We start from the raw sequence: 27,911 nt of genomic DNA on the forward strand, positions 1-27,911 counted from the left end.
AATGTCCATCCATCATGCCAATGTCTATCACCCCTGACCTTGATGATGGTTCCCTCTGCCTATAGGTCCGTCTGGTCCAGAGTGTCAGTGTCCTGTATCGGGTAACTGGTATTTGGCCAACAATGGCAGGGATTGTATCCATGACAACGGTAACCGTTGCCAGCCCGAGCAGTTCACCTGTCTGAACGGTGGCTGTATCTCAGTGCGTTTGAAGTGTGACGGCTACAGAGACTGCCAGGACAACTCAGACGAGCTGGAGAGAGTGTGCGGTGAGTGTATTTACCTCAGTCTGTTTTTTGCCGCCATTTTAGTCAAGACCCAGCAACAGCAAAGCCAAATGCTCTTAAGTTTGGAATCTTTCAAACTCAGCAGTCATGTCAAATGTTTTATAGCTCAAGTGTGCTCCCTGTACAGTCATTTCCCTGCACCTAGCAACCTTGTTAAAAAGACTCCATCATTATTGGTATTTCCCCCATAGATTTCCCATAGATTTCCACACTTGCTCAATCAATTAATCAAATGTATTTATAAAGCCCTGTTTAGATCAATTGTCACAGTGATTTACAGTAACCTGGCGTAGACCCCAAAGACTAACCAGTGTCCCCGCACATTGACTCTGTACCGGTACCCGCTATATATAGCCTCGCTATTGTTATTTTACTGCTGCTCTTTAATTATTTGTGATTTTTATTTCTTATTCTTATTTTTTTTAGGTATATTTTATTTATTTTTTAACTGCATTGTTGGTTAAGGGCTTGTAAGTAAGAATTTCACTAAGGTCTTCACCTGTTGTATTCCGCGCATGTGACAAATACAATTTGATTTGAAAAGCACAATGGCAAGGAAGAAACTTCAAGAGAAACCAGTTGTGCTCACCCTCTCTTACTTCCACCTCTCAGCCTTCCACGAGTGCTCGGCCCAGGACTTCACTTGTGACAACGGCCGCTGTGTGGCCCTGTCCTACGTTTGTGACTACACGAATGACTGCGGCGACAACAGTGACGAGCTGGGCTGCCCGTTCCCCACCTGTGCCTCCGCCACCGAGTTCACTTGCACCAATGGACGCTGCATCTCCGCCGCCTTCGTCTGCGACGGCTACAATGACTGCCGCGACAACGACACCTCAGACGAGATCAACTGTCGTGAGTGATAACTGCTGTGAATAGAGTTGATTTTAAGTAGAGTCGAAACAAAGATATTAGCAAGAGTGCCACAAAATATACTGTTAAGCATCTGCACATGTGCTTAGGAGTTCGCTCTGTCCAACAACATATTAGCTGTGTGACATAAGTAAAGTTTGACCTCTTTATTCAAACTCTCTTTGTTTATGTCAGAAGTTACCCCGCTACTTATTGTAACGTCATATCGTTGAATCTACCTTTAACCCTCTGAAACCTTTTCTACTTTACTCTGTTTCCGTAGCGCCCCGAACGTGTCCCTCCGGACAAACCAAGTGTGACAGCACAAACATCTGTATCTACGCTAGCCAACTGTGCGACGGTTACAACAATTGTGGGGACAACAGTGACGAGAACCCTTTGTTCTGTGGTAAGTCTAGCTATGATGTGTGTTTTTGTTTTATACAATGAGTGCGCATCCTCTTTCCATGACTTAGACCGACCAGGTGAATCCAGGTGAAAGCTATGATCCCTTATTGATGTCACTTGTTAAATCCACTTCAGTCAGTGTAAATGAAGGGGAGGAGACAGGTTAAATAAGGATTTTTAAGCCTTGAGACAATTGAGACATGGATTGTGTATGTGTGCCATTCAGAGGGTGAATGGGCAAGACAAAATATTTAAGTGCCTTTGAACAGGATATGGTAGTAGGTGCCAGGCGCGCCGGTTTGAGTGTGTGAAGAGCTGCAACGCTGCTCGGTTTTCCACGCTCAACAGTTTCCTGTGTATGTCAAGAATAGTCCGCCCCCCAAAGGACATCCAGCCAACTTGACATAACTGTGGGATGCATTGGAGTCAACATGGGTCAGCATCCCTGTGGAACGCTTTCGACACCTTGTAGGGTCCATGCCCCGAATTGAGGCTGTTCCGAGAGCAAAAGAGGGTGCAACTTAATATTAAGGTGTTCCTAATGTTTTGTACACTGTATATCATGCCTGTACCTGCTGTGGTTTTGCACATGTATGTTTTTTCAGTTTTCTGTCACTCTCCACAGTCTGTTCACTATATACTGTGCCCTTGTGTGTGTTTGGGCATACATGCGTGTGTGTGTGTGCATGCGCGTTTGTGTGTGTGTGTGTTACAGCGGGCCGGACGTGCTCACCCGACCAGTTCCGTTGTGACGAGGGGAAGTGTATCCCCAGCTCCTGGGTGTGTGACTGGATCAGAGACTGTGTCGACGGGACCGACGAGCCCCCCTCCTGCCGTGAGTACTACCGAACCTGGGCCATGTTCAGGCACCAAAGGCAAGAAAACAGACTGAAACAGGGAGAGATTACCTGGACTTTTCCAATAAGAAATGAAAATGTTCGTTTTCCACTTCAAAATGTTTTGCAACAGTGCACCCTAGATCATGGCCACATTCAGAAGGCAAACTTTGCGGACTGTTGCAAATAATGTAATTTTGTAAAACTGTTTTGATTCCTTATTCTACAAGACAGAGAGGCACATTTGTTTGATGTAACACATTTCTATCTGAATATTCAACAATGTAGTGAAAACAATAGCTGTTAAATTGTCCCCCTCTCTCTCTTTCCTCCAGAGGACCAAATAAACACCTGTCACCCTGACCAGTTCACATGCACCAACGGGAATTGTATCCCCATGTCACTGACGTGTGACGGCAACAACGACTGTTGGGACAATAGTGACGAGGCACTGGAACTCCAATGTGGTGAGACATTACAGTATACAGTGCTTTCGGAAAGTATTCAGAACCCTTGACTTTTTCCACATTTTGTTAGGTTACAGCCTTATTCTAAAATGTATTGTTGATTTTTTCCCCCCTCATCAATCTACACAAAATACCCCATAATGACAAAGCAAAAACTGGTTTTTAGAATTTTTGCTAATTTATTAAAATGTTTAAATGTGCTTAGGGTTGTTGTCCTGTTGGAAGGTGAACCTTTGCCCCAGTCTGAGGTCCTGAGTGCTCTGGGGCAGGTTTTCATCAAGGATCTCTCTGTACTTTGTTTGCTCCATTCATCTTTCCTGACTAGACTCCCAGACCCTGCTGCTGAAAAACATCCCCACAGCATGATGCTGCCACCACTATGCTTCACTGTAGGGATGGTGCCAGGTTTCCTCCAGATGTGACGCTTGGCATTCAGTCAAAATAGTTAAATCTTGGTGTTATCAGACCAGAGAATCTTGTTTCTCATAGTCTGAGAGTGGGTGCCTTTTGGCAAACTCCAAGCGGGCTGTCGTGCCTTTTACTGAGGAGAGGTTTCCGTCTGGCCACTCTACCATAAAGGCCTGATTGGTGGAGTGCATCAGAGATGGCTGTCCTTCTGGAAGGTTCTCCCATCTCTACAGAGGAACTCTAGAGCTATTTCAGTGACCATCGGGTTCTTGGTCACCTCCCTGACCAAGGCCCTTCTCCCTGGATTGCTTAGTTTGGCCAGGTGGCCAGTTCTAGAAAGAGTCTTGATGGTTCCATACTTCTTCCATTTAATAATGATGGAGGCCACTGTGTTCTTGGACCTTCAATGCTGCAGACATTTTTTGGTATCCTTCCTCAGATCTGTGCCTCGACACAATCCTGTCTCTGCGCTCTACGGACAATTCCTTTGACCTCATGGCTTGGTTTTTGCTCTGGCACTGTCAACTGTGGGACCTTATACAGACAGATGTGTGCCTTTTCAAATCATGTCCAATCAATTGAATTTACCACAGGTGGAATCCAATCAAGTTGTAGAAACATCTCAAGGATGATCAATATAAACAGGATGCACCTGAGCTCAATTTCAAGTCATAGCAAAGGGTCTGAATACTTATGTAAATAAAGTTTTTAAAAAATTAAATATTACTATAAACCTGTTTTCACTTTGTCATTATGGGGTATTGTGTGTAGATTGCTGACGATTATTTATTTAATCCATTTTAGAATAAGGCTGTAATGTAACAAAATGTGGAAAAAGTCAAGGGGTCTGAACACTTCCCGAAGGCACTGCAACTCAGAATTTACAAACCACAAACAACACATAAGCGTGACACTATTGGTTTATCAACTTTTATAATGGGGGTGCTACACCAGAAGCATGTCACGGAGGCAGGAAATGAAAGCAATCATTTCTGTAACAATTGTGTATGCTTCAGAGTTGCTTCACAGTGCGTAAAAACATTTGACATATTCTCAAAGCGTAAAAAGACGGTTCAGCAAAGAGAGCCATGTGTTTTGCTTCACCATGCTTCAGATGTCTCATTTGGAGTTTGTTTCTACTCTGACTGACTGGCGCAAGACAAATGGTCTTCAAAATATTGTGTGTGCATCTTCACTTACCTCTCCCATTTCAGGAGAGCGGGCATGCGCATCTCATCAGTTCACCTGCCCCCCTCCATGGCGTCCTGGCCACCCGCGCTGTATCGCCCTGAGCTATGTGTGTGATGGGGAGAAGGACTGTGCCGACGCAGCTGATGAGCTTCAAAACTGCCCCAACCGCACCTGCCACATGAATGAGTTCGCCTGCGCCAATGGCCTGTGTATCCTCATCCCCTTCCAGTGAGTGTGTGTGTGTCAGTCATATACTGTAAAAATAAGGTGTGTTTGTGTTTTTTTGTTTTACTATCCTTGTGTTGACCAGAAATCCTCACAAGGATAGGAAAATTAGGAGAATTCAGAAAAGTGGGGACATTTCGCCAGTCCCCACAAGGAAAAAGGCTATGTTAGGCTTAGGGGTTAGTGTTACAATTAGGGTTAGGGTAAGAATTAGGGTTAGGGAAAATGGGATTTTGAATGGGAATCAATTGTTTGGTCCCCACAAGCGTAGTAAAACAAACGTGTGTGTATTTTGTGCAAATTTGCCTCTGTATCTGTGTAAAAAAAAAGGCCGGCCCTCTCAATCTGATTGGCCTTCAGATCTATAAATCACTTATTCATCCCAACCAATCAGGGCGCTTGGACGCACTTTAGGGCTCCGCCTCCTATCACTTCACGTTAGTGTCCGGCATATACCATCCTGAGAACAAGCAAGTTTTGTGTTGCAGACGGACCTTTGGACATGCTGTTTCCTAACTGAAGCGTCCATTGACAAGTGTGTGTTGGGAATGGTATTGTGCTAATAGGGGGTGCAATAGTAATAAGTTACGGTACCTTATTGTGCAGTGTACTGTAACGGCATAGATAAGTTTGCAAGTAAGAAGTTGCAGTGTTGTTTGCTAGGTCTCGTGTTAATGCTAGCTCCAGTTAATTTGTATGTACCCTGCCCTGTGCATGCTACTTCGTCTAGTATCTTTATTCATTGCTACAAGTGTGTTTATTGAGTCCGACTAGCCTACTCATTAGTAAGTATTAGCAATGTTTTGTATTACTTGCATGCTCCCGCTGCAATATGTTTATATTATATGCATGCTACCGCTGCAATATATTTATATCTGCAATATGTATAGCCTCTTGTGTTGCTTTTATAGTAGCTGGTGTCATTCTACAGATTCTAGAAGTTCCCAGAATGTTCTAGCTCTTTCTGTGCGCAAGCACATGTGCACTAGCCCTAAGTTAAGATCTCAGCCAGGCCAGAGAGAGAGCCATACAGCTCCATGGCCTTAGCCTTCTATTTCTCTCTCTCTGGCCATGTACAGTGCCTTTGCAAAATGTATTCAGACCCCTTGGATTTCTTCACATTTTATTGTGTCACAAAGTGGGATTAAAACGTATTTGTCATTTTTTTGTCAACGATCTAAACAAAATACTGTATTATGATTACCGCCCCGTAGCACTCATGTCGGTAGCCATGAAGTGCTTTGAAAGACTGGTCATGGTTCACATCAACACCATCATGACGGAAACCCTAGACCCACTCTAATTCGCATACCGCCCCAACAGATCCGCAGATGACGCAATCTCAATCACACTTCACACTGCCCTTTCCCACTTGGACAAAAGGAACACCTATGTGAGAATGCTGTTCATTGACTACAGCTCAGCATTCAACACCATAGTGCCCACAAAGCACATCATTAAGCTAAGGACCCTTGGACTAAACGACTCCCTCTGCAAATGGATCCTGGACTTGCTGACAGGCCGCCCCCAGGTGGTAAGGGTAGGCAACAATATATCTGCCATGCGGATCCTCAACACTGGGGCCCCTCAGGGGTGCGTGCGTGCTTAGTCCCCTCCTGTACTCCCTGTTCACCCATGACTGCATGGCCAAGCACAACTCCAACACCATCATTAAATTTGCTGACGACACAATGGTGGTAGGCTTGATCACTGACAACGATGAAACAGCCTATAGGGAGGGGGTCCCAGGACAACAACCTCTCCCTCAATGTGAGCAAGACATAGGAACTGATCGTGGACTACAGGAAAAGGAGGGCCGAACAGGCCCCCATTAACATCGACGGGGCTGAAGTGGAGCGGGTCGAGTTTCAAGTTCCTTGGTGTCCACATCACCAACAAACTAACATGGTCTAAACACACCAAGACAGTTGTGAAGAGGGCATGACAACACCTTTTCCCCCTCAGGAGACTGAAAAGATTTGGCATGGGTCCCTAGATCCTTAAAGTTCTACAGCTGCACCATCGAGAGCATCCTGACCGGCTGCATCACCTCTTGGTATGGCAACTGCTCGGGATCTGACCGTAAGGCACTACAGGGTAGTGCATATGGCCCAGTACATCACTGGGCCATATGCCAAGCTTCCTGACATCCAGGAACTACAGTTGAAGTCGGAAGTTTACATACACTTTGGTTGGAGTCATTAAAACTAGTTTTTCAACCACTCCACAAAGTTCTTGTTAACAAACTATAGTTTTGGCAAGTCGGTTAGGACATCTACTTTGCATGACACAAGTAATTTTTCCAACAATTGTTTACAGACAGATTATTTCACTTATAATTCACCGTATCATAATTCCAGTGGGTCAGACGTTTACATACACTAAGTTGAGTGTGCCTTTAAACAGCTTGGAAAATTCCAGAAAATTATGTCATGGCTTTAGAAGCTTCTGATAGGCTAATTGACTTCATTCGAGTCAATTGGAGGTGTACCTGTGGATGTATTTCAAGGCCTACCTTCAATCTCAGTGCCTCTTTGCTTGACATCATGGGAAAATCTAAAGAAATCAGCCAAGACCTCAGAAAGAAAATGTAGACCTCCACAAGTCTGGTTCATCCTTGGGAGCAATTTCCGAACGCCTGAAGGTACCACGTTCATCTGTACAAACAATAGTACGCAAGTATAAACACCATGGGACCACACAGCCATCATACCGCTCAGGAAGGAGACGTGTTCAGTCTCCTAGAGACGAACATACTTTGGTGCGAAAAGTGCAAATCAATCCCAGAACAACAGTAAAGGACCTTGTGAAGATGCTGGAGGAAACAGGTACAAAAGTATCTATATCCACAGTAAAACAAGTCCTATATCGACATAACCTGAAAGCCTCTCAGCAAGGAAGAAGCCACTGCTCAAAACCGCCATAAAAAAGCAAGACTACGGTTTGCAACTGCACATGGGGACAAAGATTGTACTTTTTGGAGAAATGTCCTCTGGTCTGATGATACATAAATAGACCTGTTTGGCCATAATGACCATCGTTATGTTTGGAGGAAAAAGTTGGAGGCTTGCTAGCCAAAGAACACCATCCCAACCAGGAAGCACGAAGGTGGCAGCATCATGTTGTGGGGGTGCTTTGTTGCAGGAGGGACTGGTGCACTTCACAAAATAGATGGCATCATGGGGGAGGAAAATTATGTGGATATATTGAAGCAACATCTCAAGACATCAGTCAGGAAGTTCAAGCTTGGTCGCAAATGGGTCTTCCAAATGGACAATGACCCCAAGCATACTTCCAAAGTTGTGGCAAAATGGCTTAAGGACAACAAAGTCAAGGTATTGGAGTGGCCATCACAAAGCCCTGACTTCAATCCCATAGAAAATTTGTGGGCAGAACTGAAAAAGCGTGTGCAAGCAAGGAGGCCTACAAATGCGACTCAGTTACACCAGCTCTGTCAGGAGGAATGGACCAAAATTCACCCAACTTATTGTGGGAAGCTTGTGGAAGGCTACCTGAAACGTTTGACCCAAGTTAAACAATTTAAAAGCATTGCTACCAAATGCTAATTGAGTGTATGTAAACTTCTGACTCACTGGAAATGTGATGAAAGAAATAAAAACTGAAATAAATAATTCTCTCAACTTAAAATAAAGTGGTGATCCTAACTGACATAAGACAGGGAATTTTTACTAGGATTCAATGTCGGGAAAAACTGAGTTTAAATGTATTTGGCTAAGGTGTATGTAAACTTTCGACTTCAACTGTACTGTATATACTAGGTGGTGTCAGAGGAATGCCCCAAAAATTGTCAAACACTCCAGTCACTCAAGTCATAGACTGTTTCTCTGCTACCGTACGGCAAGCAGTACCGGAGCACCAAGTCTAGGACCAAAAGGCTCCTTAATAAACCTTTTACGGCTAGGGGTTCCCGCTAGGGGAACGTTTCGACAACATCCGGTGAAGTAGCAGAGAGCGAAATTCAAAACAAATTATTAGAAATATTTTACTTTCATACATTCACAAGTGCAAAACACCAAATTAAAGCTTAACTTCTTGTTAATCTAGCCACCGTGTCAGATTTCAAAAAGGCGCTACGGCGAAAGCACACCATGCGATTATGTTAGGACAGCGCCTAGCCACAAAAACCATACAGACATTTTCCAGCCAAGGAGAGGGCTCACAAAAGTCAAAAATTGCTAACCTTTGATGATCTTCATCTGGTAGCACTCCCAGGACTCCATGTTACACAAATGTTTGTTTTGTTCAATAAAGTCCCTCTTTATGTCCAAAAACCTCAGTTTAAATTGGCACGTTATGTTCAGTAATGCATTGTCTCAAATAACATCCGGTGAAATTGCAGAGAGCCAAATCAAATTACAGAGATACTCATCATAAACATTGATGATACAAGTGTTATACATAGGATTAAAGATAAACTTCTTGTTAATCCAGCCGCTGTGTCAGATTTCAAAAAGGCTTTACGGCGAAAGCAAACCATGCTATTATCTGAGGACAGCACCCCATCAAACAAAAACAGACAATCATAATTCAACCCGCCAGGCACGACACGAAACTCAGACTAAAGATATAATTCATGCCTTACCTTTGACGAGCTTCTTCTGTTGGCACTCCAATATGTCCCATAAACATCACAAATGGTCCTTTTGTTCGATTAATTCCGTCGTTATATATCCAAAATGTCAATTTATTTGGCACTCTGATCCAGAAAAACACTGGTTCCAACTCGCGCAACATGACTACAAAATATCTCATAAGTTACCTGTAATCTTTGTCCAAACATTTCAAACAACTTTCCTAATAGAACTTTCGGTATTTTTTAACGTAAATAATCGATAGAATTTAAGACGGGATAAACTGCGTTCAATACTGGAGGAAACAAAGTGGAGCGTGCTTTTCAGATCACGCGCCTCTATCAAACAGTAGACTTCACTCGACCCTCGTTCTGAACAGGGCTACTTCTTCATTTCTCAAAGGAAAAACATCAACCAATTTCTAAAAACTGTTGACATCCAGTGGAAGGGATAGGAACTGCAAGCAACTGCCTTCAATGAAAACCCATTGAAAAGAGAGTGACCTAAAAAAAGAAATCCTGGATGGTTTGTCCTCGGGGTTTTGCCTGCCAAATAAGTTATGTTATACTCACAGACATCATTCAAACAGTTTTAAAAACGTCAGAGTATTTTCTATATGCATATCCTAGCTTCTGGGCCTGAGTAGCAGGCAGTTTACTTTGGGCACGCTTTTCATCCGGATGTGAAAATACTGCCCCCTACCCCGTAAAGGTTAACAGCTTCTACCCCAAAAGCCATAAGACTGCTGAACAATTAATCAAATGGCCACCCGGACTATTTACATTGACCCCCCCCCCCCCCCCCCCCCCCCTTTGTTTTTACACTTCTGCTACTTGCTGTCTATTATCTATGCATAGTCCCTTTACAAATTACCTCGACTAACCTGTACCCCTGCACATATGCTCGGTACCGGTACCCCCTGTATATAGCCTCGTTATTGTTATGTTGGTTAAGGGCTTGTAATTAAGCATTTCACGGTAAGGTCTACAATACCTGTTGTACTCGGCGCATTTGACAAATTACATTTGATTTGATGTTAATAGACTAAAATAGTCGTTGCATAAATATTCAGCTCCCTGAGTTAATACATGTTAGAAATACCTCAGTGTATAATCCACAGCATAATTATTAACTTTAACGGCCATACTTTAAGAGTTTTAAAGCGTGGATACTAATGGATACTAATTATTGTATTGTTTCCCCTTTTAAAACCACACAACAATATAAATAACTTCCAATGGAATCAGCTGTGTCTGTGCGTGTGTGGCATGGGCCTCAACATCATGTTCTGACCGGACAGCACTAGGGTTGTGCAGTATGTAGATTTTCATATCGTCATACCGTCGTCCTCTCTTCCCAGGATTTACGGCATTACTGACTTGGTACACAAGGGGGTACCAGAAACAGCAAAAAAGCCAATTGGGCATCTATTACCAGAATTCTAACAAAATTAGCAAAAGTATTAGCAAATTCCCATGGAGACTGCTAGCTAAAGATGCTAACGAGCGCTAACAAATATAAACAAATTGCAAAGACCGCCAATCCAGGTCATGAAGTTATACATACATACAATATATAGGTAGGAGCGACTGAATGTCAGAATTCTTAGTTTTTTCACGCAGGAAAAAACGCAAATGTAAAATTCTTATTGTAATTTCGGCTCGGCATCGGACAAATTTTGTGCTTCAGTTGCACTTCTCCACTTGGATGAGAATTCATGAACGGGGGCATTCTATCAGCAAACAGCGCTCTGACTGATAGATACTTTCTCCAGTACTTTTCTCTTGGTTTAGCCAGCCTACTTTTCTCTGGTAAAATGAAAATTCTTTCTGTGATAAACATTTGAAATATTTGTATTTATTTAACTAGGCAAGTCAGTTAAGAACAAATTCTTATTTACTATGACGGCCTAGGAACAGTGGGTTAACTGCCTTGTTCAGGGGCAGAACGACAGATGTTTGACCTTGTCAGCTCAGGGATTCGATTTAACCACCTTTCGGTTACTGGACCAACGCTCTAACCACTAAGCTACCTGCTGCCCCGATTATATGATGGCCGTGCATCGTTTTAGCAAAAAATACCATGCTTTTTCATTGTAAGCTCATTTACTTGTGACTGCCAGCTAAATAGCGTTGCACTTCTGTTAGCTTAATTTTCATCCATTTACATTTTCGGCCAAATGTCATGCGCTAATGTATTTTCTGTAAATGAAAACTATAGTTGCAAAAAAAAACACTTGACTTTTAATATAAAACGCGACCCCTGTCGATACAAAGCTGGACTCACCTGCTCCCGCTTTCTCCTGTTGTGCTAGTTACAATCTGGCTCAACTGTTCAGGGAAACTATGGTAAGCTTCATAATGTAAAATCATGTGATGGGTGAAATGAAGAACCCAATATTCTTTATCTCCTAACATATTGCACAACTTGACTGCAGGTATTTACTTAAACAGTAGCTACAAATATTACAATTTATTGAAAAACTTAAAGAAATAGTTTCAACGGTTTTGACGGTATTAAAAAACCATCCCGTTGCTATTTCCAAGTAGCTTGTTATACGGTACACCGCCCAAGCCTAGACAGCACAATAATGGGCAGAACTTGGTGATTCAGTTCAAGTGTACTAGCGGGTGAAGGCCACTCAACCATAAAGGCCTGATTTAGTGGAGTGTTGCAGAGATGGTTGTCCTTCTGGAAGGTTCTCCCATCTCCACAGAGGAACTCTGGAGCTCTGTCAGTGACCATTTGGTTCTTGGTCACCTCCCTTACCAAGGCCCTTCTCCCCCGATTGCTCAGTTTGGCCGGGAGGCCAGCTCTAGGAAGAGTCTAGGTGGTTCCAATCTTCTTCCATTTAAGAATGATGGAGGCTACTGTGTTCTTGGGGACATTCAATGCTGCAGAAATGTTTTGGTACCCTTCCCCAGATCTGTGCCTCAACACAATCCTGTCTCGGAGCTCTACTGACAATTCATTCGACCTCATGGCTTGGTTTTTGCTCTGACATGCACTGTTAACTGTAGGATCTTATAGACAGGTGTGTGCCTTTCCAAATCATGGACGATCAATTGAATTTACCACAGGTGGACTCCAATCAAGTTGCAGAAAGATCTCAAGGATGATCAATGGAAACAGGATGCATCTGAGCTCAATTTCGAGTTTCATAGCAAAGTGTCTGAATAGTTATGGGGTATTGTGTAGAATTTTTTCATCTGTTTTAGAATAAGGCTGTAACGTAACAAAATATGGAAAAGGTCAAGGGGTCTGAATACTTTCCGGATGCACTGTATTTTTGTTGACTGTCTCTCTCTCTCTCTCGTATATTGAAGAGTAGGAGTACTTACACAAAGACTTCATAACCCATTGTTTACCTCCCCTCCTGTTAGCTGTGACCGAGTCAACGACTGCGGGGACGGCAGCGACGAGTTCGGCTGTTCCTACGACACCTGCACCAGCTACCAGTTCACCTGCCAAAACGGCGCCTGCATCCCAGCCACCTTTGTCTGCGATGGCGAGGCCGACTGTCTGGACGGTTCTGACGAGGCAGAAGGCGTGTGCAGCACCCCCCAGCCTACCTGTGCCCCGGGAGAGTACTTGTGCAAGTCGGGCGAGTGTATTGATATCCACAAGGTCTGCAACTCACAGAAGGACTGCTCGGATAACAGTGATGAGAAGGGATGCGGTAAGATCTCTCGTACAGCGAAGGATGTAACACAATGGGGAAGGGATGGATTTATTTTCTTTGAGTGAATGGAGGTTGTGTCAGTTGTACAATAGGTATGCGAATGTAACCACACTAAATCTATGATATTTCAAGACGTACACTGCATTTGGAGTAGGAAATACTGTAAGTATGTGGAGTATGAAATTAGTATTTGCAGTCAGAACATTCGAATTTAGAGTAGGAAAGGGGAACTTTGATTTGGATTCCTAGACTAATCTTACAGAACTCATCCTACCTCTCTCTATCTCCTTCCCTCTCTACTCTGTGCAGGAATTAACGAATGCCAAGACCCGTCAGTCCACAAGTGTGCCCAGGTCTGCACCGACACCCTGACAGGTTACTACTGCTCATGTAATGCCGGCTACCACCTCATGCCTGATGGTAAGGCGTGCGCAGACCTGGACGAGTGCCGCGACACGCCCGCCGTCTGTAGCCAGATCTGCGAGAACTCCGCCGGCTCCTTCCACTGCAAATGCGCCCCGGGCTACGTGCGTGAGCCAGACGGGCGCACGTGCCGCCAGAACAGCGCCATCGCCCCTTATCTGCTGTACAGTAATCGCTATTACATTCGTAATTTGACGACTGACGGTTCGCAGCTGAGCGTGGTTCTGCAAGGGCTGTCAAATGTGGTGGCGCTGGATTTTGACCATGACGAAAAAAGGCTGTACTGGTTGGATGCGGGAATGGTGCGGATTGAGAGGATGCGATTTGACGGCAGTGAGAGGGAGACGATAGTGGATAACAACGTGGTAGGGGCCGAGGGGCTGGCGGTGGATTGGGTTGGCAGGTGAGTGAAGGGGGAGGGGCATCAGAGCTTGATTGTACTTTTAAAATCATTGGCCTCATGGCGACACAGTTTCCTTTATCTCCGGCACCTCAATTGCAAAGGACAGGTGAGGGAAAACTGTGAGTGTGAATCATTTCACGATGTAATATGTGTTGTGTTCAAAGCTTAATAAATCTCTCACAATTCACATTTTGATTAGAGCCTACAGTTGGCTGATAATGACACATTTGTATCTCCTTACAATTATATGTAGGTCTGTATATACAGTGGCAAGAAAAAGTATGTGAACCCTTTGGAATTACCTGGATTTCTGCATAAATTTGTCATAAAATTTGATCTGTTCTTCATCTAGGCCACAACAATAGACAAACGCAGTCTGCTTAAACTAATGACACAAAAACAATTATACGTTTTCATGTCTTTACTGAACACACTGTCTAAACATTCACAGTGCAGGGTGGGAAAAGTATGTGAACTCTTGGATTTAAGAACTGGCTGACCCTCCTTTTTGCAGCAATAACCTCAACCAAACATTTTCTATAGCTGCGGATCAGAACTGCACAACAGTCAGGAGGAATTTAGGATTTTCTTGGGATGTCAGGTGTGAACCAATTTCTTGAGCTGATGCCTCAGCATCTCAATCGGGTTGGAGGACAGGACTCTTACTGGGCCACTCTAGAAGGTGTATTTTCTTCTGTTGAAGCCATTCTGTTGTTCATTTACTTCTGTGTTTTGGGTCGTTGTCCTGTTGCATCACCCAACTTCTGTTGAGCTTCAATTGGCGGACAGATAGCCTTACATTCTCCTGCAAAATGTCTTGATAATCTTGGGAATTCATTTTTCCGTCAATGATAGCAAGCTGTCCAGGCCCTGAGGCAGCAAAGCAGCCCCAAAACATGATGCTCCCTCCAACATACTTTACAGTGGGGATGAGGTTTTGATGTTGCTCTGCTGTGCCTTTTTTTCTCCACACATAGTGTTGTGTGTTCCTTCCCAACAACTCAACTTTAGTTTCATCTGTCCACAGAATATTTTGCCAGTAGCGCTGTGGAACATCCAGGTGCTCTTTTGCGAACCTCGGACGTGCAGTAATGTTTTTTCTGGACAGCAGTGGCTTCTTCCATGGTGTCCTCCCATGAACACCATACTTGTTTAGTTTTTTACACTTAGTAGACTCGTCAACAGAGAAATTAGCATGTTCCAGAGATTTCTGTAAGTCTTTAGCTGACACTCTAGGATTCTTCTTAACCTCATTGAGCATTCTGCGCTGTGCTCTTGCAGTCATCTTTGCGTGATGTCCACTCCTAGGAAGAGTAGCAACAGTGCTGAACTTTCTCCATTTATAGATCATTTGTTTTACCATGGACTGATGAACACTAAAGTTTTTAGAGATACTTATGTAACCATTTTCAGTTTTATGCAAGTTAACAATTCTTAATCTTAGGTCTTTGAGATCTCATTTGTTCAATGCATGGTTCACATCAGGCAATGCTTCTTGTGAATAGCAAACTCAAATTTTGTGAGTGTTTTTATAGGGTAGGGCAGCTCTAACCAACATCTCCAATCTCGTATCATTGATTGGATTCCAGGCTAGCGGACTCCTGACTCCAATTAGCTTTTGGAGAAGTCATTAGCCTAGGGGTTCACATACTTTTTCCAACCTGATGTATTCAGGTTGGTGATGTATTCAATATAGACAAGAAAAATGCAATAATGTGTGTGTTATTACTTTAAGCACACTGTGTTTATCTATGGTTGTGACTTAGATGAAGATCAGATCAAATTCTATGACCAATTTATGCAGAAATCCAGGTAATTCCAAAGGGTTCACATACTTTTTCTTGCCACTTGTATGATATTGTATCTATGCATATGCCCATAGTCATTCTTGTATGTTTATGTGTGTGTATCCCAAAGGAAGCTCTACTGGGTAGACAGTTACTACGGCTCTCTCCACGTGTCAGAGCTGGATGGTCGTTTCCAGAAGAAGTTGCTGAGTGGCTGCATGGGGCCTAACGCCACCTACTGCTTTGTCCGGCCCCGTGCCGTAGCCGTCAACCCCAAATATGGGTACTAACCAGTGGAGGCTGCTGAGGGGAGGACGGCTCATAATAATGGCTGGAACAGAGCGAATGGAATGGCATCAAACACATGGAAATCATGTGTTTGATGTATTTCAAATCGAATAAAATTTTATTAGTCACATGCGCCGAATACAACAGGTGTAGAACTTACAGTGAAATGCTTACTAACGAGCCCCTAACCAACAATACAGTTTAAAAAAAATCTGAATAAGAAATAAAAGTAACAAGTAATTAAAGAGCAGCAGTAAAATAACAATAGCGAGACTATATACAGGTGGGTACCGGTACAGGATCAATGTGCGGGGGCACCGGTTAGTTGAGGTAATATGTACATGTAGGTAGAGTTCTTAAAGTGACTATGCATAGATGATAACAGAGTAGCAGCGGTGTAAAAGAGGGGGAGGGGGGGCAATGCAAATAGTCTGAGTAGCCATTTGATTAGATGTTCAGGAGTCTTATGGCTTGGGGGTAGAAGCTGTTTAGAAGCCTCTTGGACCTAGACTTGGTGCTCCGGTACCACTTGCCGTGCGGTAGCAGAGAGAACAGTCTATGACTAGGGTGGCTGGAGTCTTTGACAATTTTTGGGCCTTCCTCTGACACCGCCTGGTACTGTATAGAAGTCCTAGATGGCAGGAAGCTTGGCCCCAGTTGATACCATTCCACCTAATCTGCTCCAGCTATTACCACAAGCCCGTTCTCCCCAATTAAGGTGCCACCAACCTCCTGTGGTACTGACATGCACATACACATGCATACACACAAACATACGAGGTCCCACACATCCCCACCTGCACGATAGAGGAAGAGTGGCCATTCTTAATTAATGGCAGATATTGAGGCATTTTTCGATAATCATTAAAAAAATATATATTATTGAGTAATACCAGTTAACAAATTACATCAAATTTTTTGTTCACTTTTTTAATTTACTCTCCATTTTATTCTCTCTGCCTGCAGCTGGCTATATTGGACAGACTGGGGGGACACCGCCTACATTGGCAGGGTTGGTATGGATGGTACCAACGCCACTGCCCTCATCACCACCAAGCTGGAGTGGCCCAGTGCCCTGACCATTGACTACACCACCAACAAGATCTTCTTCGCCGACTCCCACCTCAATTTCCTAGAGTGAGACATCAACACAACACTGTCTTCAGAGATGAACTTAATAATTCACTTTTAATACTTTTCTATGTAGTACTATCGTGCTTTATCATGAAAGTGTCGTAGGGCAGAAAAATAAGGCATTATGACCCCATCACATCTATGCCTTGAGTATCAGGGTTGAATGAGAATCATGTTCAGTTGAAGAAAAAAACACAGTAGTAAGGAAACCCCTAGTAGAGAAAGGCAATGGAGGAAACAACGATTTAGTTAGGAAGAAAGCAAGGAACCCGGCCCCATCCTTCTCAAGCTTGCCTGTTTGGAGACCAGAGATCATGATCAACGAGGTCAGACAGGAGCTACCCTACAGAACTTTACATTGATATACATTGTTTATTTGGATCCCCAGCTATTCTTCTTGGTGTGCACAAAAAAAAAAACATTTAAAAAACAATAGACGAGAACAAAATAAAGACAACAGAAAAGTACAGTGATTTAAACACTAAAGTGTATGCCCTCTCTCTAACAATCTAAAGTTTTGCTGATATGGACGGGGAGAACCGCCACCGGGCCATAGCAGGCTCCCTGCCTCACCCCTTTGCCGTCACCCTGTTTGAAGACTGGGTCTACTGGACTGACTGGAACACCCACACCGTTGAGAAGGCCCACAAGTACACTGGCACCGGACGCGTCGTTATGGGCAACAACACACACCGGCCAAATGACATCCATGTATACCATCCCTACAGGCAGCCTCGCAGTATGTATTAGTACTGTGCCCTTTGACCGTTTGGAATTCCCATACATTGCTTGCTTAATTTTCATTTGTATACACATTACTGTTGTACTTGTCCTTCCTGCATTTACACTCATATTTGTATTTTCTTACTGGCCCTGATTTTGTAGATAGCAGCTTATTTCAAATATATTTTTACTTGCAATGACTTTGATATGTGGTTGTTTTCCTCTACCTTAGTTGAATGCACTTACTGGATAACAGCATTTGCTAAATGGCTTGAATGTCCATCGAGACAATATTATTAGCTTTCCTTCATAGATGCGTCGATTCTTATGGCTGCTGATTGGTGTTTCCTAGGTGATAACCCTTGCGCAACACACCACCTAACCTGTAGCCACCTGTGTCTGATTGGTCCTGGTGGGACCAGCGCTACGTGTGAGTGTCCAGACCACTTCATTGGCCTCTCCGTGGGCTTCAAGGTCCAGTGTGTGGCCGACTGTTCCAGCACCCAGTTCCGCTGCGGAGACAACGAAAAGTCAGTCTGAATTTGTCACTTATGTCACTTATCAGGAATATTTGTTTTCCATGTAGTATAATTTAGTATAATATTAGTATAATTCAGAAACTGACACAACCGTACAATTTAGGCCTTTTCACACTACCGAGCTGAGTCAAACTAAGCTGTACTAAGCTTGCTTGAAAAGGACAATGTGAAATATTTGAGCAAGCACAGTTTGGTTCGGTAAGTATGAAAAGGGTATTTGGAGCCATGTGACTATTTGCTTGATATTTGCTATTTGCTGTGGTTGCACAGTTGTCTAAATTCATTAAGGGAATTAGTTGACTCTTTACTCTCCCACCTCCCTCCATCTCTCCTTCTAATCCCCTAGGTGTGTCTCTATCTGGTGGAAGTGTGATGGTCAGTCCGACTGTGGTGACGGGTCCGACGAACCCCTCACCTGCCCGCCCCGCTACTGTCCAATTGGTCAGTTCCAGTGCCAGGATAGGAACTGCACGTATCCTGGCTTCCTGTGTGACGGACACGCTGACTGCCGTGATAATTCAGATGAGGACGCTGCCCTCTGCAGTACGAAAACCCTATTCTACCTATTTTTTACCATTCTACTTCCATCCATCAGACAATGTAGCGCTTATTTTCTACTAGCGTCAGACACCCACAGTGTGATTGTTCAACTGCTCTCATTGCTCTATTTTTCGGTTGTAGTGTCTTTAATTTCGATTACGAACAAACATGGGGGGGAGGGAAAGGGCAACCCAGTCTGATCCCTCAAGATAAACAAAAACTTTCAGAGATGTGGCCTTAGAATCAAAACACCGAATCCTTCAATCCCCTAGGTGACCACAGGTGTGCAGAAAATCAGTTCCAGTGTAAGAACAAGCAGTGCATCCCTGTGTCATTGCACTGTGACGGCATCATCGACTGTTCTGATGGGAGTGACGAGGACACTGATGGCTGTGCCCAGAAGACATGCCGACCGGGCCAGTTCACGTGCGCAAACGGAGTGTGTATCCCGCCCAACTATGTGTGTGACGCTCAGAACGACTGCGGAGATAGATCCGATGAGCCCTACGAGATCTGCAGTGAGTTTGCTGTATTTGTATAAGTCTGGATTTTTCGTTTGGTGCTAATTATGAAAAATTATGAATTTTATGTACAGAAACAGTGGCACTTATAGGATCAGGAGAGAATTGGGCTCTGTCATCTGCATAGTGCTTAATAAATTTAAGAAACACTCACTTCGTCCATCTTTTTTCTCTATCTATCCCTTCATCCCTTTGTCTCCTCCCTCTGTAGTGGGGCCAGAACATAACTGCGACGAGCTCACGGAGTTCTCCTGTAAGACCAACTACCGCTGTATCCCCACCTGGGCCGTGTGCGATGGCTCCAATGACTGCATCGACAACACCGACGAGCAGAACTGCGGTGTGTGTTTGTGTATGCTTGTGATATTAGGGCAAAGTTACATTGTCTGAATATGGATACAGAAAATGAATAGTAGGCTACCAATCATATTTCCGTAACCTCCAGGTCCTGCTTTTTCCTTCATATTCCACTTTTAAATGCTGATCTTGTTCTGGTTTTATGCTTAGACACACAATGAAGACTTTGAGTAGACTAAATTCAAGTCATTGATGGTTGACCAAGTAGTCAGAATCCCAAAACGATGCTAGGAAGTCTACACTAAATAGTATCCTTACATTTCACGAAATATCTTCAAATAGATCATTTCAAACTATTTGACCCCTCATTAACCTGACCCATTCACAGAGGCGTTGACCTGTGACCCCCTGGGCGACTTCCGTTGTGACAATCACCGCTGTGTGCCCATCCGCTGGAAGTGTGACGGCAGCAACGACTGTGGTGACGGCTCTGATGAGAGGGACTGCGGTGAGTTGAGGTCAACTACATAACCATCTAATAGGGATCAACTTCGTAGCCCTCTCATGCGGCTCAACTCTGTAACCATCCAATAGAGTTCAACTCTGTCACCCTCTAATAGAATTCAACTCCATAGCCATCTAATACAGTTAATCTCCATAACCATCTAACAGGGTTCAAAGAAATTATGCAAGAAAGGTGGGAAACAAGTCAGACTACTCAGCTGATTTAGTTTACATACTGTCAATTGAGAAATGTTGTGACTAAACTTTTTTTAAATTAATGATATTACCAAAATAAGATAAACAACCTAAACAATGGGAAAAGACTTGAGCACCTTAAATTATATTATGGGCAGAAAACCAAATGTTATCTCCATCGTTCATTGAAGTTGATGGATAATTGATAACAAAACTTTTTGATAAAGCCAATCATTAGCAGACTGTATTGGTACCCCTATTTGCCATGTCTTTAACCAAAGCCTAAAGGAATGTGTGTCCACAGGTGTGGAAGGAAGCTAAAGTAATTATGCTACCTAAAAATAGTAAAGCACCCTTTGCTGGCTCTAACAGCCGCCCAATCAGTTTGCTGCCTGTTCTTAGTAATCTAATGGAGAGAATTGTGTTTGAACAAATGCAATGATATTTTTTAAAGAACCAAGTTAACTACTGACTTTTAGCATGCATGTAGGGAAGGGCACTCAACTTGTACTGCACTGACTCACATTAATGTATAATAAGATGATAGTAGGTGCTGTATTGTTAGATTTCAGTGCAGCCTTTGATGTTATTGATCATAATTTGTTTTAAGAAACTCACTTGTTATGGCTTTACATCACTTGCCATCACATGGTCGGAGAGTTACTTATAGAACCCAGAGTGTATTCTTCAATGGAAGCTTCCCTAACATCAGATATGTACAGTGTGGTATCCCGCAGCTACACCAGCAACTGTGGGCCAAATATATCAAGAATAAGAATATGCATATCCTTGCTTCAGGTGCTGAGCTAAAGGCAGTTAGAGTTGGGTATGTCATTTTAGGTGAAAATTGGGGGAAAAAAGGGTACGATCCTCATGGTGTTTCAATTGAACAAGTTGAAGGAGCTGAACTCCTAGGAGTAACATTGGATGGTCAGTTGTTATGGTCAAGTCATGTTTACAAAATTATTGTGAAGATGGGGGGGAGGTACAGTATGTCTGTTATAAAAATGTGTTTTTGACACAGATCAACTGTACTAGTTCAGGTTTTGACCTTGTCCCATCTTGATTACTGTCTGGTAATATGGTCAGGTGCAGCAAAGATAGACCTAGCAAAGCTGCAGCTGGCTCAAAACAAACCAGCACGCCTTGTTCTTAACTGCACATACATAACTAACATCAACAACATGCATGATAGTCTTTCATGGTTGCGGGTTGAGGCGAAATTGACTACATTTACATTTAAGTCATTTAGCAGGCGCTCTTATCCAGAGCGACTTACAAATTGGAAAGTTCATACATATTCATCCTGGTCCCCCCATGGGAATTGAACCCACAACCCTGGCGTTGCAAGCGCCATGCTCTACCAACTGAGCCACACGGGACTACTTCACTTCTTGTATTTTTAAGAAACATTTATGTATTGAAAATGCCTAACCACTTGTATAATATAGATGCATACACTTCAAACAGACAGACATACATACGCCAACAGACACACGACTATGGGTTGCTTCACGGTACCTAAACCAAAAACAGATTTAAAGCGTCGCTCAGTTATGTAAAGAGCCATGTCATTGTGCATGGAATGCTCTGCCACCAGAGGGTACTCAAGCAAAAAGCAAGATTAGCTTTAAAAAACATCTTGTATCACATCGTCTCTCCTCTTTCTCAAGATCTGATTTAACTGTACTGTATATAAGAATATGAATATACAGTGGGGCAAAAAAGTATTTAGTCAGCCACCAATTGTGCAAGTTCTCCCACTTAAAAAGATGAGAGAGGCCTGTAATTTTCATCATAGGTACACTTCAACTATGACAGACAAAATGAGAAAAAAAATCCAGAAAATCACATTGTAGGATTTTTAATGAATTTATTTGCAAATTATGGTGGAAAATAAGCATTTGGTCACCTACAAACAAGCAAGATTTCTGGCTCTCACAGACCTGTAACTTCTTTAAGAGGCTCCTCTGTCCTCCACTCGTTACCTGTATTAATGGCATCTGTTTGAACTTGTTATCAGTATAAAAGACACCTATCCACAACCTCAAACAGTCACACTCCAAACTCCACTATGGCCAAGACCAAAGAGCTGTCAAAGGACACCAGAAACAAAATTGTAGACCTGCACCAGGCTGGGAAGACTGAATCTGCAATAGGTAAGCAGCTTGGTTTGAAGAAATCCACTGTGGGAGCAATTATTAGGAAATGGAAGACATACAAGACCACTGATAATCTCCCTCGATCTGGGGCTCCACGCAAGATCTCACCCAGTGGGGTCAAAATGATCACAAGAACGGTGAGCAAAAATCCCAGAACCCCACGGGGGGACCTAGTGAATGACCTGCAGAGAGCTGGGACCAAAGTAACAAAGCCTACCATCAGTAACACACTACGCCGCCAGGGACTCAAATCCTGCAGTGCCAGACGTGTCCCCCTGCTTAAGCCAGTACATGTCCAGGCCCATCTGAAGTTTGCTAGAGAGCATTTGGATGATCTAGAAGAAGATTGGGAGAATGTCATATGGTCAGATGAAACCAAAATATAACTTTTTGGTAAAAACTCAACTCGTCGTGTTTGGAGGACAAAGAATGCTGAGTTGCATCCAAAGAACACCATACCTACTGTGAAGCATGGGGGTGGAAACATCATGCTTTGGGGCTGTTTTTCTGCAAAGGGACCAGGACGACTGATCCGTGTAAAGGAAAGAATGAATGGGGCCATGTATCGTGAGATTTTGAGTGAAAACCTCCTTCCACCAGCAAGGGCATTGAAGATGAAACGTGGCTGGGTCTTTCAGCATGACAATGATCCCAAACACACCGCCCGGGCAACGAAGGAGTGGCTTCGTAAGAAGCATTTCAAGGTCCTGGAGTGGCCTAGCTAGTCTCCAGATCTCAACCCCATAGAAAATCTTTGGAGGGAGTTGAAAGTCCGTGTTGCCCAGCAACAGCCCCAAAACATCACTGCTCTAGAGGAGATCTGCATGGAGGAATGGGCCAAAATACCAGCAACAGTGTGTGAAAACCTTGTGAAGACTTACAGAAAACGTTTGACCTCTGTCATTGCCAACAAAGGGTATATAACAAAGTATTGAGAAACTTTTGTTATTGACCAAATACTTATTTTCCACCATAATTTGCAAATAAATTCATAAAAAATCCTACAATGTGATTTTCTGGATTTTTTTTTTCTCATTTTGTCTGTCATAGTTGAAGTGTACATATGATGAAAATTACAGGCCTCTCTCATCTTTTTTAAGTGGGAGAACTTGCACAATTGGTGGCTGACTAAATACTTTTTTGCCCCACTATGTGTGTAAATAGTATTTTTGTTGTGTCATGTATATTGTTGGGGGCGCACCTAGAAAGGGGTCCTCATTGCTCGGGACCACCACTGGTCCCGTTGACGTCCTGGGTTTTGACCACAACATGGCCAAGGCTGTCCTCACGTGCCATCTCTTCAATAGGTTCACGTAAATCTGTTGGGGTTTCTGTCTCCCCGGCTACGGTAAGCGGTAGTTTACAGGTCCCAGCTTTTCTGTCACCTCGTACGGCCCGTGCCATATTGCCAGGAACTTACTTTCTGCGGTGGGGATTAAAACTAGAACCTTGTCACCGTCATGGAACTCTCGAGGCTGGATACCCCGATTGTAGACTTTGGCTTGGGTGCGCTGGGCCTTCTCCATATGTTCCCTTACCACTGGCCCACACCTCCTTGGCAAGATCCAGTATGGTGCGTGGATTCCTCCCGTAGAGGAGTTCAAAAGGGGAAAACCCAGTGGAGGCCTGGGGCACTTCTCAGATCGAGAACATTAGGTAGGGTAGTAGCTGGTCCCAGTTGTTCCCGTCCTGCTCGATGACCTTCCACAGCATTTGTTTGAGTCCATCCATCTGTGGATGAAAGACTGAGGTCCGAATCTACTTTAGCTGTAGGAGAGCACACAAATATTTCATTAGTCAGGACATGAACTCGGTACCTTGGTCGATCAGGATCTCGTTCGGGATGCCCAGCCGGCTGAAGAGGTGGAATAGTTCCCGGGCGATTCCCTTGGAGACTACCACCCATAGGGTAATGGGCCTTGGGATACTGGGTGGCATAATCTTCTATTACCAGGATAGCCCGGTGCCCTCGAGCCATGGCGATACATTCAAACGGCACTCTGATGATCGGTAGGGGAACCAGCGGGTTCCCGGAAGTGTGCATTTGGGGCGGTGATTTGACACTCCGGGCAGCTGAGACAATAGTCTTCCATGGCCTGCCTCATCCCGGGCCAGTGGAACCGGGCGGCGATCCATTCCCGGGTCCTCTCCATTCCCAGGTGACCCCCAACAAATGGGTGTAGGCCAGCTGCAGAACGGTTCCGACGTACCGGCGGGGCAGCAACAGCGCCCAACTGATACAACAGGTTATTTTTTATTTGGAAATGGGGGTATCTCCAGTCACTCACCCCCGGAAGAAGCTGGCCATCCACCGTTATCATTTGGGCTGCAGCGGCTTTCAAGTTCGGATCCTCCCACTGGGCGGTCCCAAACTGTTCCCTCGGGGCTCAGGGCAGGTGTATCCGTAGACACGGGATTGGCAAATGCTTGCTTCCCGGGCCGCGCAGGTGACGATCCCTCCCTGCTGTTGTCTGTCGCTGGCTCTGACTCTTTTTTCCCCAGCTCATGCCTCCGCAGTGCCACGAACAGCGGACAATCTCATCCCACGAGGAGGGGTACCGGCAACTCAAGTACGGCACACACCACCATCTGGTAGCTACTTTGTGGCATCATGATGGTGGCCTCCCCAGTCGAATACCACTTGGTGTTGCCATGGACACAGGAGACAGACATCTCCGTACCATGGTCGGTCGGATGGAACAGCACGCGCGCTTGTATGAGCATTACCACACTCACGGGATCCAACAGAGCGTGGGTGTCATGACCGTCAACTTTCACCATGACCATAGGTGCTGGTGGTTCGCTGTGGGCCCAACAGGAGGTGACGTAGTTTACTGCGTGGCCCGGCTCGTCTCCGGGGCCCGCTGATGTCATCGACTCTTCTCGAACCGGGCAATTCCATTCGAGGTATCCCCGGGCACCACACTCAAAACACCTCCTTTGGTCTTGCTCAACCTGGGATTTTCGGTGGTGGGTCGACTCTCCCCCGGCTCTTTCCGTGTGTCTGCAGTCCTTTAGCACAGCGGACTTTCAGATTGGGAGTACGTGGTGGCGTCGTCCTTCTGTCCCCTCTGACAGCTCACAGACTCAGACTGCATCCCCTTCAGCAGGGCCTCGGTATTCTGGTGTGTCTCCACGGCTCCCAAGAGGTCCTCCAAGGTCTGGTGCACGCGTAGGCTCACTGTCCTCTTCATGTCGTGAGGTAGTGCCCGTAAGAAGAGATCCATGACCACTTTGTCGATAACGGGGAGGGTGGCTACGTCAGGTAGGAGCAATGCCCTGGTGATGCACAGTAGGTCGCTCATCTGGGCACAGGGGAAGCTTTACCCATGAACCTCCAGTCGTGGATCAGTTGGGCCCGACGGTGCCAGGCTGTACCCGTAGCAGCTGAGTACCCCCCTCTTGAGACCATCGTAGTTAGCCGCCTATTTAGTGTTGAGGTCATGACGACTTTTGGGCATCTCCGGACAGGAACGGGGCTAGCAGACTCGCCCACTTCACGTTGGGCCATCCTTCAAGGAGCGCTGTCCGTTCAAACGTACAGAGGTAGGTCTCGATGTCATCATCCTCCTTTAGGTTGATTAAAAACTGATTGGGATGCGATTCGGTCTGCATTTCTCCTCGCAGCTTCCTGACTTCCTCAAGCAGGCGGATATTCTGTAGACGCTGTTCTTCCAGCATTCGTTTCCGAAAGAACTGAACTTTCAACTCGTCCATGTTGATACTGCGTAAACGTCAACCTTGGTCTGACCCCATTGTCAAATTCCTGCATTCTCCATCACTCGCAGACCAGGGGTTTGATCTAGATGTTTACACAGATCAGACATGGACACAAGTGTGATACCTCAGTTTCACGGGTGTTTATTTAAAACTACAGGAGACCTCTTCCGGGTTACCATCTTCTGGGCTCTGGGGAATGCTGTCTCCTCTGCGGTGGAACACCGAGCCCCTCGGTTCTAGCAGACCGTGAGGACGTCTATCCGGTAGCAACCTCTCACTACATCCAACCCTCCCATGTGCTGGCCTCCTGGCAGCTTTATGGGCCCCATACGGGTGGTGAGCAATCAGCCCCTTGATTACTCACAAGCCTCAATCAGCCCCAATTAGTCCTGGCCAGAGGACCCATCGAGACCTGGCACGTCCAGCAGAAGGAGCCACTGCTGTGTGATGTAGAATCTGTCTGTCACCAGGCTTTGATGAGTCTCCCCCTGGTGGCTTGTACACAGTACGCCACAATGGAGTCCCCTCTTCACTGTTGATGTTGAGACTGGTGTTTTGCGGGTACTATTGAATGAAGCTGTTGAGGCGTCTTTCTCAAACTTGTCCTCTTGCTCAGTTGTGCACCGGGGCCTCCCACTCTTTCTATTTTCAGTCAGAGCCAATTTGCGCTGTTCTGTGAAGGGAGTAGAACACAGCGTTGTACAAGATCTTCAGTTTCTTGTTTCTTGGCAATTTCTCGCATTGAATAGCCTTAATTTCTCAGAACAAGAATAAACTGACGAGTTTCAGAAGAAAGTTTTGTTTCTGGCCATTTTGAGCCTATAATCAAACCCACAAATGCTAATGCACCAGATACTCAACTAGTCTAAAAAAGACCAGTTTAATTGCTTATTAGTTTTCAGCTGTGCTAAATTGCAAAAGGGTTTTCTAATGATCAATTAGCCTTTTAAAATGATACATTGGAATTAGCTAACAATGTGCCATTGGAACACAGGAGGGATTGTTGCTGATAATGGGCCTCTGTAGATATTCCATAACTTTATTTTATTTTAAAATCAGCCGTTTCCAGCTACAAAAGTCATTTACAACATTAACAATGTATTTATGATCAATTTGATGTTATTTTATTTATACCCCTTTTTTCTCCCCAATTGGTAGTACAGTCTTGTCTCATCGCTGCAACTCCCGTACGGACTCCCGTACGGTCCTCCGAAACACAACCTGGCCGCACTGCTTCTTGACACAACTCACATCCAACCCGGAAGCCAGCCGCACCGATGTGTCGGAGGAAACACCGTACACCTGGTGACCTGGTCAGCGCGCACTGCGCCCGGCCCGCCACAGGTGTCGGTAGTGTGCGATGAGACAAGGATATCCCTGCCGGCCAAACCCTCCCTAACCCGGACGACGCTGGGCCAATGGTGCGTCACCCCATGGACCTCCTGGTCGCGGCCGGCTGCGACAGAGCCTGGGCTCGAACCCAGTATCTCTGGTGGCACAGCTAGCACTGCCTTAGACCACTGCACCACCCAGGAGGCCAATTTGATGTTATTTTAAAGGACAAATACTGTGCTGTTCTTTTTTTTTTTTAAAGGACATTTCTAAGTGTCCCCACACTTTTGAGTGTGTGTGTGTGTGTGTGTGTGTGTGTGTGTGTGTGTGTGTGTGTGTGTGTGTGTGTGTGTGTGAGACGTATACGCCAGGAGTCAGAAAGCAGGTGCGGAACG

The 27,911-nt window shown here is 44.7% G+C and overlaps 1 protein-coding gene across 1 annotated transcript in view; it reads left to right on the top strand.

Moving 5' to 3' along the window:
- Positions 1-27,911, top strand: part of lrp2b (low density lipoprotein receptor-related protein 2b) — a 127,762-nt gene that overhangs the window by 74,481 nt on the left and 25,370 nt on the right. The window contains exons 46-61 of the mRNA XM_038990738.1: positions 66-269; positions 900-1,142; positions 1,423-1,548; positions 2,263-2,382; positions 2,719-2,850; positions 4,473-4,677; positions 12,650-12,945; positions 13,258-13,774; positions 15,692-15,844; positions 16,816-16,986; positions 17,499-17,722; positions 18,059-18,236; positions 18,592-18,788; positions 19,058-19,303; positions 19,518-19,646; positions 19,992-20,111. Coding sequence (XP_038846666.1) covers positions 66-269; positions 900-1,142; positions 1,423-1,548; positions 2,263-2,382; positions 2,719-2,850; positions 4,473-4,677; positions 12,650-12,945; positions 13,258-13,774; positions 15,692-15,844; positions 16,816-16,986; positions 17,499-17,722; positions 18,059-18,236; positions 18,592-18,788; positions 19,058-19,303; positions 19,518-19,646; positions 19,992-20,111 — 3,261 coding nt within the window. The remainder of the gene's footprint in view (positions 1-65; positions 270-899; positions 1,143-1,422; positions 1,549-2,262; positions 2,383-2,718; positions 2,851-4,472; positions 4,678-12,649; positions 12,946-13,257; positions 13,775-15,691; positions 15,845-16,815; positions 16,987-17,498; positions 17,723-18,058; positions 18,237-18,591; positions 18,789-19,057; positions 19,304-19,517; positions 19,647-19,991; positions 20,112-27,911) is intronic.

The sequence above is a fragment of the Salvelinus namaycush genome, chromosome 4 (genome assembly GCF_016432855.1).
Source record: "Salvelinus namaycush isolate Seneca chromosome 4, SaNama_1.0, whole genome shotgun sequence".
NCBI lineage: Eukaryota > Metazoa > Chordata > Actinopteri > Salmoniformes > Salmonidae > Salvelinus > Salvelinus namaycush.